The 13,974-nt window shown below is 42.7% G+C and overlaps 2 protein-coding genes across 3 annotated transcripts in view; both read left to right on the top strand.

Annotated features, from left to right (window-relative positions):
• LOC311034589 (uncharacterized protein) overlaps positions 1 to 7,950 on the top strand; it is a gene marked incomplete at its 3' end in the record, with an annotated part of 31,108 nt that extends 23,158 nt beyond the window's left edge. For both annotated transcript variants that reach the window (XM_084042469.1, XM_084042470.1), the window contains exons 8-14: positions 175 to 291; positions 999 to 1,088; positions 1,681 to 1,797; positions 4,235 to 4,324; positions 4,907 to 5,023; positions 7,370 to 7,486; positions 7,727 to 7,950. In XM_084042469.1, coding sequence (XP_083898595.1) covers positions 175 to 291; positions 999 to 1,088; positions 1,681 to 1,797; positions 4,235 to 4,324; positions 4,907 to 5,023; positions 7,370 to 7,486; positions 7,727 to 7,950 — 872 coding nt within the window. The remainder of the gene's footprint in view (positions 1 to 174; positions 292 to 998; positions 1,089 to 1,680; positions 1,798 to 4,234; positions 4,325 to 4,906; positions 5,024 to 7,369; positions 7,487 to 7,726) is intronic.
• Positions 7,818 to 13,768, top strand: LOC311034591 (uncharacterized protein). Its single transcript, XM_084042472.1, has 2 exons — positions 7,818 to 9,160; positions 10,776 to 13,768. Exons 1-2 carry the CDS (start codon positions 7,970 to 7,972, stop codon positions 10,809 to 10,811), a joined length of 1,227 nt encoding a protein of 408 aa, XP_083898598.1. The 5' UTR covers positions 7,818 to 7,969; the 3' UTR covers positions 10,812 to 13,768.
• The last annotated feature ends 206 nt before the right edge of the window (positions 13,769 to 13,974 follow it).

Here is a 13,974-nt window from a genome sequence, read left to right on the forward strand (position 1 = left end):
CACGCAAATCGGTACACATTATCTCTATAGTCATGTGATCAAGACGGATCCTTCCGATTTTTCATATTCCATCCTGATTGGCGAAATTCCGAACATTGCTGGGCCACAATAGCACTTTTTCTAGTTGAAGTTGAGTTAATAAATTCCCCTGGGATTTCAATTCCTTCATTACAGACAAGTCTATGGAGTCCAGACTGCAGGTGAAAGTGACTAGACTGCAGGTGAAGATGAATTATACAGACCCAGCTGTTCCTATTCAACAGGAGGAACCTGAAGACCAGCAGAGACTCGGTAAGTTTCATGCTCTGTCCGTGTCTTTGCCTTAATATGTTCTCATCTCCCACTTCTCATAAAAAAAAGAAAACCTTAAGATAAGGCGAACGGGTAAGGCACCGGCAAAGATGGGGTCCCAACTGTTTATTGCGCACCCGCTTTTACCCAACGCAAGAACAGAATGTAAACAAGAGAACAATCCCTTCACTCCTTCTCCCTTATTAACTGTTATTACTAGAAGTTCGGCCGGCTGCGCCGGCCTCACATCTAGCGCCCACGTAGCGCCCACTTGGCAGCGCCGATCACTGGCGTAGCGTCATGAGGGCCAGTGGGGCCATCATACATCTTATAAAGTAATGTGTTGACAGAGAGACCAGCTCTCCTCCTCCCCTTTGTGTCTCTTATTATTGTCTCCGCCAGGAGACTATGTTTTCGTTCTCGTCCTTCCGTGTGTCCACCAAGCTAACATTGGTCAAGCTTCACGTGACACGTGACAATATGTTGAAAGGGTGTGCTTTGATTGGCTAGCGAGACGCATGATGAAATAGAGACCTATAAATAGGTGTGTCACTTCAAAAGATCATTTATATCTTTTGAAGTGAGGTAAGACAGGATTAATCAGGAACAGTACTGGCGGAGACCTGTGCTCCGTGGAGCACATTTTCTAGTTGAAGTTGAGTTAATTAATCCTGTATTCCCCTGGGATTTCAATTCCTTCATTACAGAAAAGTCTATGGAGTCCAGACTGCAGGTGAAGATGAATTCTACAGACCCAGCTGTTAAACAGAAGGAACCTGAAGACCAGCAGAAACTCAGTAAGTTTCATATGCTCTCTCTGTTTCTTTGCTTTGATATGTTCTCATCTCCCACTTCTCATAAAAAAAAAGAAAACCTTAAGATTAATATTGATTGTGTTACTTGGTGTTCGATGCATAGTAATATAACCACCTTCCTCTTCCTTTACGGAATCATCCTTATCTTTTGTTGTATTTTAAAAGAAAGAAGGAGTCCATGCTGAAGAACTGGCGATTTGTGGCTTGTTTTGAACAAGATGCCGCAAATCATGAACGCAGCGTCCGATTGTGGTGAAACTTTTCACGCACATTCTATGTTGAGGAACAAATGTCACCCTTTTGACATTGCCCTATTATAGCGCCACCAGGAAGCCGATTCTTGCAAAACATTCTTTTTTTAAAATATTACTACCACAAATTGTGTCCAAACATCACGCAAATCGGTACACATTATCTCTATAGTCATGTGATCAAGACGGATCCTTCCGATTTTTCATATTCCATCCTGATTGGCGAAATTCCGAACATTGCTGGGCCACAATAGCACTTTTTCTAGTTGAAGTTGAGTTAATAAATCCTGTATTCCCCTGGGATTTCAATTCCTTCATTACAGACAAGTCTATGGAGTCCAGACTGCAGGTGAAAGTGACCAGACTGCAGGTGAAGATGAATTATACAGACCCAGCTGTTCCTATTCAACAGGAGGAACCTGAAGACCAGCAGAGACTCGGTAAGTTTCATGCTCTGTCCGTGTCTTTGCCTTAATATGTTCTCATCTCCCACTTCTCATAAAAAAAAGAAAACCTTAAGATAAGGCGAACGGGTAAGGCACCGGCAAAGATGGGGTCCCAACTGTTTATTGCGCACCCGCTTTTACCCAACACAAGAACAGAATGTAAACAAGAGAACAATCCCTTCACTCCTTCTCCCTTATTAACTGTTATTACTAGAAGTTCGGCCGGCTGCGCCGGCCTCACATCTAGCGCCCACGCCCACGTAGCGCCCACTTGGCAGCGCCGATCACTGACGTAGCGTCATGAGGGCCAGTGGGGCCATCATACATCTTATAAGGTAATGTGTTGACAGAGAGACAGACAGGCTAGATATAGATAGATACCTGTATAGTTAGATAGATAGAAGTTTCGTTTTATGCTGATGGATGGATATATAATGTACATTTGTTTGTACTCAAGTACTGTACACATTTGAGGGATTTTAACTTTACTGGATTATCTTCAATTTTCAGTACTTGTACTTCTACTCCACTACATCTCAGAGGCAAATATTGTCCTTTAGTAAACTGTAGATGTGTATAATTCTTACAAAACATGCATTAACCACTTTATCCCTATATACTTTGGCTATTTTAAAATAGCCGGTGTACACGCTCACAACGCGTGCCTTTGCGAGTTGTTGTGAGCTTGTAGATCAGCTGTTTTCTAAAGATTTTTTAAACATGTTGACTTATTAGAGGTTGCACATGAACATGAACATAGCTGCTATGCTCAGGTACCTTAGCTTGTTTCTTATCTCAGGTACTCTTGTAAATATGTAGATAACTTGTTTGGCCTTTCTGCTGTTCTCTTGTCTGATCTCCTTCCCACTTACCCCCCTTCTTCTTCTCCCTCCCCCCCTCTTCTTTCTATGGAAATTAACGTTGTGATGGGAATGATGTAAAAAACGAATTTCACCCACTTTTTTACCTTATAAACCTGTGATGTGACAATAAAACTGATACTGATTCTGAACTCTGCAGCCGTACTGAGGCGTTCAAACACAAACACTCTGACATTGAGCTGGCTTCACACAACAAACATGAGCACCAGGCTGCTGTTTGTCCAAAACACACAGTATCTCCTCTCCCGTTGCTGCGGCTGACTGTGATGTCGGCAGCGAGCTGTGTGTCTCCAAGGCTGGTGATCATTTGGACGTGACATTGTGTCACAAAAACCCACAAAATACACCAAAATAACACTGTTCAACGGGCTAATTAGTTAGCATTGATGACATTGACCACACTAACGGATATACAGGTTGTTGATAAGATGTTTAACATATCCGTTTGAGTCACGACAACAGCGTTAGCATTAGCTGCATGCTAACGCTACTCATTTCTTAGTTTAGCTACACGCTAGCGGCCCATTATAGGCAGCTCTTGGCTAATAATCCTTAAACCCAACTAACACCAACACAGTAATGGACATAAGCATTCACATACATGCTTTAGACGGTATTAGCAACAACCAGCAGCAACAGAATCCAAGTATATCAGGCCACGTTGACCACGTTAGCTACATGCTAACGGTGAAAGTGCGTTAGCCTCATGCTAACGGCTCATGTTAAGCGCATACACCGATCGCCGCTATGCTATCACAGTAGTGGACATAAACATGCGTTACATTAGTAAGAGGCTGCAGTGACCTCAAAGTATTGACAATATGAATGACAGGGTGATTTATTAGAGAAATGACGGTGATTGTGCTATCCAGCTGGGCTCGCACAACAATCACGGAGCCCAGCCGTTGTGGCGTCTGACTGTAATGGCGACAGTGAGCTATGTGAGCCAGTACTTGATGCTGCTGTCTACAAACTGCCCTCAGCATGACACGACCAATGAGAGTTAGCAAGATACGGTGTGTGGGACATAGCGTCTCTGCCCCATAGCCTGTAGATCTCTCACACATGATTGGCGTAGCCTGCGTTGCCAGGTCTGACATTTGTATAAGCGATTTTGGGCTTATTTGGGCACGCTTTTGGGGCTCGTTTGCATAGCCCATGGCAGCGCTTGTTTCTTGCCCGTTTTACGGGTGTGGCAACGAAGGTGCTCAGTTTTGGTCGCAGATGATGATGATTGGCTGTTAAAAGAACCATCGGGAAGTAAATTGCGAGCTGGCGAAGTGATTTGCTTAAGTATTGGGGCATAATGCATTTCATATTAATTGTACATCCTGCAAGTACAGTAACGGTATGGGAAGCAGCTGGTGTTACAGAGAATATTGAGGAATTTTGGAGGAAAATGTGGGGTTAGTTGGGCCATGTGTCTGCTTGGAGAGTGGCCCCATACACTCGTGTACACTCCATGAGTGTGGCTGCCAATTATGGTGGCAGGATTGAAGTTGAGTTAATTAATCCTGTATTCCCCTGGGATTTCAATTCCTTCATTACAGACAAGTCTATGGAGTCCAGACTGCAGGTGAAGATGAATTCTACAGACCCAGCTGTTAAACAGAAGGAACCTGAAGACCAGCAGAAACTCAGTAAGTTTCATATGCTCTCTCTGTTTCTTTGCTTTGATATGTTCTCATCTCCCACTTCTCATAAAAAAAAGAAAACCTTAAGATTAATATTGATTGTGTTACTTGGTGTTCGATGCATAGTAATATAGCCACCTTCCTCTTCCTTTACGGAATTATCCTTATCTTTTGTTCTATTTTAAAAGAAAGAAGGAGTCCATGCTGAAGAACTGACGATTTGTGGCTTGTTTTGAACAAGATGCCGCAAATCATGAACGCAGCGTCCGATTGTGGTGAAACTTTTCACGCACATGCGCACATTCTATGTTGAGGAACAAATGTCACCCTTTTGACATTGCCCTATTATAGCACCACCAGGAGGACGACTCTTGCAAAACATTCTTTCTTTTTTTATATTACTACCACAAATTTTGTCCAAGACGGATCCTTCCGATATTTCATATTCCCTTCTGATTGGCGAACATTGCTGGCCCACAATGACCTACCTGACCTGGCGGAGACCTGTGCTTGGAGGAGCACTTTTTCTAGTTGAAGTTGAGTTAATTAATCCTGTATTCCCCTGGGATTTCAATTCCTTCATTACAGACAAGTCTATGGAGTCCAGACTGCAGGTGAAAATGACCAGACTGCAGGTGAAGATGAATTATACAGACCCAGCTGTTCCTATTAAACAGGAGGAACCTGAAGACCAGCAGAGACTCGGTAAGTTTCGTGCTCTGTCCGTGTCTTTGCCTTAATATGTTCTCATCTCCCACTTCTCATAAAAAAAAGAAAACCTTAAAGGAGAATTTTGGGCTAAAGTTTTCTTACCTTTTCTATGAGCAGGGGTGCACATAACTTTTTAGGTCTGGTACGCAGAAGAGCACCTGGACATGTGACTTGGTGCGCATGGCGCCCGTCCCGTTTTGTCAACGGGGGGAGGGGGGTTCAGCCCGTTTTGTCAACGGGGGGGGGGGGGGGGGGGTGTTCAGCACGGCGCCCACAGGACAGTTTTGTCAACGGGGGGGGGGGGGGGGGGGGCGAGAAAAAAAGGACGCTCTGCTTCTAAATTCCGCCGATTTTCGCCGTTTTATTTTCCTCACGCTGTTACATAAAGCCCCCAAGGTTGGTGCCCTGTGCTGCTGCGCTGATTTTATCCGCCAGATTGGGACGTTCACGGCATATTTTGTTCATTTCATTTCGTTCATCATCGGTGACGAGTGCCTCTAACAGCCGCTGCTGGCTGCGTGCAGGCAGCGAGGCAATGCGAGGCGATGCGAGGCGACGCGAGTCATATCTCTACCCCTGCGCCTAATGGCTGTACATGGGGCCGACGGGTGCTTTAGAGTGATTGTGTGAGTGTGGCTTCAGGAAGTAAATTCCTAGCCTCGATCTCCAGGCTTTTATTTTTTAGTTTTGCTAAAAAATAAAAGCTTGGAAATTCCTGTCCCAGCTGTTGGTGCGCAAAAGCGCCTCGCGTCGCCTGATGTGGTGCGCATTTTTTATTTTGGGTGCGCATGCGCACCTGCGCACCAGTTATGTGCACCCCTGTCTATGACGTTATGATATCTTAGGATGAATGGTACAGTAGAAAAATTTCATAACTCCACCCCTGAGCCACCACAGCTTAAAAGGTGCGCGGATAGGCCTTAGGTTAGATCACATATTGTAATAGCTTTTTTCTTTATTTTTTTTGGTGAGATCTGACGTTCATAATGACAGAACACTGTCCCCCCCCCCCCCCCCCCCCCAAAAAAAAACAGAAGTCTCGCTAGACGAGATTTCAATCTCGTCTAGCGAGACTTCTGTTTTTTGTTTTTTTTGCATAGTGTTCTGTCATTATGAACGTCAGATCTCACCAAAGAAAAAGAAAGAAAAAAATTATCCTTTAAGATAAGGCTAACGGGTAAGGCACCGGCAAAGATGGGGTCCCAACTGTTTATAACGCGCCCGCTTTTACCCAATACAAGAACAGAATGTAAACAAGAGAACAATCCCTTCACTCCTTGCCGGCGTGCTCAACCTTAAAGGACCATACCACCTATTTATACAGCATAGGGTTACAGTATGTCAACCTAGAACTGGGTCTTGATCTCCATCCCTAGTTACACTCAAGATCAATCTAAATCAAATCTAAATCAAATAGGATTAGTGCACTTGCTCTGCACTGGCTCTGCACGATGATCAAAAAGTAAATGACCAAATACACAGGTGAGGTCATTGACCAACTGAACTCTACAGACTCAGCTGTCCCTATTAAACAGGAGGAGCCTGAAGACCAGCAGAAACTCAGTAAGTTTCATGCTCTCTCTGTTTCTTTGTGCGTAAATCGGTACACAGTATCTCTATAGTCATGTGATCAATACAGATCTGTCCGATTTACTATATTCCATCCTGATTGGCTAAGATTGGCTTCACAAAGTTTGCAGGATTGGTTCGTTTTGAAAAAGATGCCTCAAATCATGAACGCAGCATGTGTTTTCTGTGAAAATGTCCACATAGATTCCCACTTGGCCCAGGAAGAAATGCCATTTGAAAACCTTCAAATCAGCCTCATGGTGGCGCTATAACAGGCCGATTCACATTTTTACCTATAACTGCACCGATCTGCGTGAAACTTTGCACGCACACTCCATAGAGGCCAAGGAAAAACCTTTGCCCAGCATTTTTCATATATCCCTGTTAGAGCGCCACCAGGAGGCTGACTTTTGTAAAACATTTTTTTTGCTCTTACTCCTTCAGATTCTGTCCAAAAATCTCGCAAATCGGTACACAGTATCTCTATAGTCATGTGATCAAGATGGATGTGTCCGATATTTCATATTCCATCCTACTTGGCTAACATTGCCTTCTAAAGTTTGCAGGATAGGTCCGTTTTGACCAAAATTCCTCAAATCATGAACGCAGTGTGCTATTTCCGTGAAATTCTGCGCGCACATTCCCACTAGGCCGAGGAAGAAATGCCCCCCTTTTCACATTGGCCTGTTATAGCGCCACCAGCAGGTCTAATTTAGCAAACCCCATTTTTCAAACAAAATGCCCCATGGGATTTCAATTCCTTCATTACAGACAAGTATATGAAGTTCAGACTGCAGGTGAGGTTGACCAGACTGCAGGTGAAGATGGATTCTACAGAACCAGCTCTTCCTATCAAACAGGAGGAACCTGACGGCCTGCAGGAACTCCGTAAGTTTCATGCTCCCTCTGTGTCTTTGCTTTAATATGTTATCATCACCCACTTCTCATTAAAAGAGACAACCTTGAGATAAATATTGATTGTGTTTTTCTTCTTTTGTAAGTAAAACAAAATGTCAAGGAACTGGGTACATTCCAATATTTCAAAGTAAAATGCTGGCTCTGAACTCAAAGGCTATGACGCATGAAGCCAGTTCTTATCAGGTCTTTGTTTTCTGTTTTCTTTCTCAGGTGCTCTTCTTGCCCTGTCCTCAGTTAAACCAAAAAGTCACCCCTGTGACCAATGTGGAAAAATCTTCTCTACAAGTACTCGTCTCATAATACACCGAAGAGTTCACACCGGAGAGAAGCCTTACCACTGCGATCACTGTGGGTTCAGATGCACTCAAATGGGCAGCCTCAAATCACACAAGAGAATTCACAGTGGAGAGAGGCCATTCGGCTGTGACCTGTGACGAGTGTGGGAAAAGATTCATGAACAGCTCCAATCTCCATAAACACAAGCTACTTCACACCGGAGAGAAGCCGCACTACTGTGACCATTGTGGGACGAGCTACACTTCTATTGGTAACCTCATATCGCACAGGAGAATTCACACTGGAGAGAAGCCTCACCGCTGTGAGCAGTGTGGGAAAACGTTCTCGCACAAGCATAACCTCGTATCGCACAAGAGAAGTCACACCGGGGAGAAACCTTATATCTGTGATTGTGGAAAAGGCTACCGCCATCCGCATATGCTTAAGCGTCACAAGAGAACACACACAGGAGAGAGGCCGTACCGCTGTGACCAGTGTGGAAAAAGCTACACTCGAATGTTTGACCTCGCGACTCACAAGAGAGTTCACACCGGAGAGAGGCCTTACTGCTGTGACCAATGTGAAAAATCCTACAATTACGGGTCTGAGCTCAGGGAACATAAGAGAGTTCACAGCGGAGATAAGCCTTTCTCCTGTGACCAATGTGGAAAAAGCTTCACGTACAGGAGTAACTATAGGAGCCACATGAAAATTCACTCTGGAGAGAAGCCTTTCCACTGTGAAACATGTGGGAAGTGTTTCGGTAAGTATGGTTCATTACAAGCCCATCAACGCACCCACACCGGAGAGAAACCTTACCATTGTTCCGTATGTGGGAGACGCTTCACTGAAAAAAAATCCCTTAAGAACCACACGAGAATTCACACTGGGGAGAAGCCTCACCGCTGTGACCAGTGTGGGAAGAGCTTCATTCAAACGTCTGAGCTCACGTCACACATGAGAATACACACCGGAGAGAAGCCTTACTGCTGTGCCCTGTGTGGGAAGGGCTTCGCTCACTCGACCAGCCTCACCAAACACATGAGGACCCACACCGGAGAGAAGCCTTTCGCCTGCGAGCATTGCGAGAAAAGGTTCGCTACAGATGGTGGCCTCGTGAAACACACGAGAGTTCACACCGGAGAGAAACCCTACCGCTGTGACCAATGTGGGAAAGGTTTCGCTCAACACTATCCCCTCGTAGTACATAAGAGGCGTCACACTGGAGAGAAGCCTTTCAGCTGTTACCATTGTGGGAAGTGTTTTTCTTGTAATAGATACTTAATGGACCATAAGTGCGCCCATGCCGCGTCCCATCCAGGACCATCTCCGTTAAACGGAAGGGACCCGAAGACCACCAGGACCTCAGTAAGTGCTATTCTCTGTACCTTTTCTCTCATGTCCAGGATGATAATATTTCCGCTATAGGCTGTAGGGATGTACATCAGTGGTTCTCAACCTTTTCAGGCCACGACCCCCCCCCCTCCCCCCCAAAAAATCACACCCACTGTGAAGAGAGTGGTGCCTTTGAAAGTGTAACTGGTTGCATCCGCAACAATCAGCAACAACATGTTGTCACGTGTCACGTGAAGCTTGACCAATCAGCCGTGCTCAAACATACGGACGGACATACGAACGGACATACGGACACACAGACAAAGTCAAATGTAGGAGTGGTTGGCACCACTCAAAAATGAACTGGGGACCCCCCCCTCTCTGACAAGCACTTGGAGTTGTAGGAGTTGAGACAATACATTTAGTTTGAGTTGGTGCCACAGTTAAATATTGTGATAATAGCAGATCTACAGGCTCACAACGGGCATCGTGAGCTTGTAGATCTGCCATTTTGTTCGCTTCTTTCTTATATTATTTGTCAATTTGGCCAATGTTTGACCAGTTTTTATAATGTAGTTTGTTGATTACTTTTGATGCAGTCTTTTTTCCTTTTTTTATATGGTATTAAAAAGGTCTTTAAATTGTCACCTTACTGTCATCTGGGGACCGCCCAAAAAAATCATGTGGGGACCCCCCTGGGGTAAGACTAAGACGGTGCTTAAGTACTTTGTCAGTCTTTTTTTCCCTTTTAAAAAAAAATGTGACTCCATACTGCGGTGCGTGCATGTGTGTGTGTCCGTCTGCGCTTGGTATGCTCCTGATCGTTGCGTACAACCTCACAAAATGGATTGTTACATGTACACATATGTAGCTTTCACGTGCACTGACCGATGCCAAACATGCAGCAGGAAGAGATCAGCCTTGATCATCATGTACTCACACGAAATCCCAGCCTGTGAAATCTTAACCCAGTAAAATCGGGAAAGCATCCATGTAATTTTAGATTTTAGCATTGGCTATTCAAAACTAGCAGATATACAAGCTAACAGAGCATCACTTCTGCTATTTTAGAACACAAACGGAAAGGTTTGAGAACTACTGATTCAGAACGCATTTGTAGAATCGGCCTCAGGACTTAATGGGTTAACATTAACACATTGATTGCCAAGATCGCATTGATGCGTTCTTTCAAATCCATCGCTTGCTTGCCAGCAATTCAAAAGAACGCATTGATGCATTCTTTTGAATTTTCATTGTTTAATCTGTGATCGCGCGGGTCTGTTTATTTTTCATCAGCACTTTCGTTTTCCACTTACGTCACACTCACCCGGAGCCGGATGTATAACGCAGATTTTGTTTCCGGGTCACATTGTTTTTCTCTGGTCATTTTCGGCCAGAATAGGGAAAAACACGTTTTTTCATACGGTATAAAAAACGAACGGACAGCTCAACTTCTATTTGCTTTAGTCCGGGTGACTAACAGTCATCGTCGTCGTGTATCACAACTGCCCGCAGTTTTCTTCTTTAAACTTGCCCCGGGCAATCGGACCCTACGTTTTAATTTCTACTCGGTGCTCGACTTTTAGTTAGTTTCATGCATGTTAATGTCCCGTTTCTTTGGCTTCAAATGTGTTCGTCTCTCTTACAGGCTGTGTTAACCAGCTCTGAATCGCGTGACGTCTGACATCCAACCACCAGGGTCCTCTGGACATCGAGGCGGATCAACCAGGTGTGATCAAGTGACCCGTTTTTTTTTTTACCAGTACAAAAAGACTAAGTCACAATTCAGCAGCCCTTTTTCACATTTCATTTACTAAATTTGCAATAAAATTGCAACTCTGACTATATGCAATTGTAAATAGTTCCACCATACATTACAGTAAAGGGAAGCGAATTGTGTCATTGTAACGTATTGACAAGTTGAAGTTATATTACGGTTCAAGTCGGTGAATGGTCATATTTATTTTTCTTAACCCATTAAGACCTGAGGCGATTCTTTAAAACAAATCTAAATCATAACAGTTTTTGGAAAAAAATCTAAAAAAAATGTTTTCAGGATTTTTCAAAAATAGCCAAAGACATCTAAAGTGACACAGATGCGTTCCAGGTATCAATGGGTTAAAGAGTTTGCTAACACTTTCTATGAAGCCCTTGTGTATAATGCATTATAATGATGCTTAAAATACATTATAATATGCTTATAAAACTTTATAATTATAGTTGACCGATTGACTTCAAACTTGTGTCATGTGTATCGCCGAGTGGGAATTCAGTGCAGGGACTGGCGGCTGTACGGATTCATAGAAACGGTTCGTTGGCAGGAGTAATGCACGTAAATTCTGTTGAGCTGTAAATGACGTGTTGATCATCAATGAGATCAACTCAGGCTTAAGGACTTTGAGGACGGATCCAGGGTAGTCAGTCAGCAATGGCTGATTTGTGTTTATTAATTTATTGTCTTATGTCATGTGTTCAACTTCTGTTTAGTTTGAAATTAGTTTTTAAAGGGGTTTTCCTAAAGTATTTATCTCTTAACCCATTAAGACCGTGAACGCATCTGTGTCATTTTAGATTTATTTTGGCTATTAAAAAATAGCAGATCTACAAGCTCATAGCACGGCACCGAGTGCCGCGCCGAGTGAGCTTGAAGATCTGCTATTTTATATTTTTTTCAAAAAACTGTTAGGATTTAGAAAAACATTCTTGAATCGGCCTCAGGCCTTAATGGGTTAATCTTTAGTTTTTATTAGTGACAGTTTTAGTGTAATAATAGAAAAACATTGAAAAAATATGTATTCACTTTTAAATTCGTACCCCCAATCCCCCTAAAACTAAGGACATTTTCTCTATGATTTTACATTTGAGTTGGTCTTACTTAGCTCATAATATGGTTTCAGTCGGTTATCGTTGTTTTTGTGGTGTTTCTGTGGTGTTTCTGTAAAGCCTAGTTTTATTTATTTGTTTCAGTTAACTAAACTATAAATAATCCAAGAAACGTGTTGAGTTGTATTTAAGTTCCTGTTCTGTTTCATAACCATTATGGTTACTATCTATATAAGTTAAGGTTTTTGGAACGAAAACCCACATTTTTAATTTAACAAAGTATCCTATATCATATCATAAATAATATAATTACATGTCTGACATTTGTAACAATTTGACGCTTTTGCATTTTATTTTCATAAATCAGGGCCATTGAACACCCTTTACGTCTGTGTGTTGGTAAAAAAAAATATTGAACCAATGAAAAGCATTAAAAAGCGCTTCTGACAAAACCAGCTAACTCCATTGGATCCTCAAACTTTCTGCTAAACCAGCTAACTACACCGGAGTTAGCTGGTTTTGCTGACTCTAGGCTCCACCCCCTTTTGACCTCCAACCTCATTGTGAGCTTGGAGGTCCATTCAGCTGTTCTTATCAATGATGAACAAAACCTCCACTTTTTTTCATTTCCTGAAAAATGAACATTTTGGAGTTAGCTGGTTTCTGCCAGATAGCAGAGATATACTATAGTGGTTCTCAAAAATTCAAGGACCTCCAAATTGATACATATTGGGCTGCGGACCCCCATCTGAAAAGACTTTGTGCCAGGGTCCCCCAATGTAAGATCTTCCCAAAATGTTCAAAAATAGCTGATCTATAAGCTCACATCGTGACGTGTTGTGAGCTTGTTGAATGGCTATTTTTGAAAAGGCCTAAATATGAAATAAGTCTTAAAGGGCAAGACCACTTTGGTAGAGTTTTGGGTTGTGAATTTACCTTGCCATGATGTAACCCCAAAAGTGGACAAGAAATCAAAAATAAATGCTCCATTGATTAGAAAAAAATCTGGGTTTGGTGATGTTCTATATTGTCTGAATCGGCTTTGTTTGTGTTAGTTTGTTCGAAAAGAGTGACTTTGAGAGATGTTTAACCGACACCGTACAATGTAAGTCAATGAGGAGCATATATTGAATTATCAGTTTCTAATCAATGGAGCAATTATTTTTTCTCGTCCACCTGTGGAGTTACATCATGCCAAGGTAATTACACAACCCAAACCTCTATCAAAGTGGCTTTTTAAGTATTTAAACTGCTCGTTTTGCCCGGGGCTCAAGGACCCCTGGGGGTCCCTGGACCCCCTTTGGGAACCACTGCTGTATACGTCTACTCTCAGCACCCACTCCTCTGCCTGATTGTTTAGTGTGTTTTACCCCATTAAGACCGGGAACGCATCTGTGTCATCTTAAGATTTCTTTGGCTATTACAATTTTCACGATATTTCAAAAAATAGCAGATCTACAAGCTAACTCAAAGCACGGCACTCCAGGGACCCGCAGTGCTCCCCCCCCCCTCCAAAAGCACTGATCGGATTAAAAAACGTTTGCTTTAAAATATATATATAAATACATTATATATTCAAAGATTTGCACACATTTTCACGATTTTTCAAAAATAGCAGATCTACAAGCTGCTATTTTTGAAATGCCAAAGTATAAAATAATGGTTAAAGGGGTTACAAGGATGCGTTCCCGGTTTTAATGGGTTAACTATCTTCAGCCTTGATTTTATGACCTGGTTGATCATTTGTTGCCTGTTTTGGGGCCACTGTCTCAGATTTTCCCTCTGGGTTTGTTTATTTGCTTGCTTGTAAGCTTGTGTTGTTTCAATAAACCACCTTTTAAACGGTTCCTTTGTGCCCTCTTCAGTCTGCATTTGTTTCCTCCTCCCTGCTCACAAACTTACAGTTTAAAGACCCTGTAATTTATAGTCACCATTACGTCTGTGGTTTTTTATTGTTGTTGTAACCAGGGTTGCCAGATTATAATTTCCTCGCAAGATTTTATTTGAAAATAGCCAATCTACAA

This window comes from Gymnoscopelus microlampas (assembly GCF_963454915.1).
Source record: "Gymnoscopelus microlampas genome assembly, chromosome: 19".
NCBI classification, from domain to species: domain Eukaryota; kingdom Metazoa; phylum Chordata; class Actinopteri; order Myctophiformes; family Myctophidae; genus Gymnoscopelus; species Gymnoscopelus microlampas.

Coding starts and splice junctions, on each gene's coding strand:
- LOC311034591 (XM_084042472.1), top strand. CDS start 7,970: ATGAACAGCTCCAATCTCCATAAACACAAGCTACTTCACACCGGAGAG. Junction 9,161..10,775: donor CGAAGACCACCAGGACCTCA/GTAAGTGCTATT, acceptor TCTCTCTTACAG/GCTGTGTTAACCAGCTCTGA.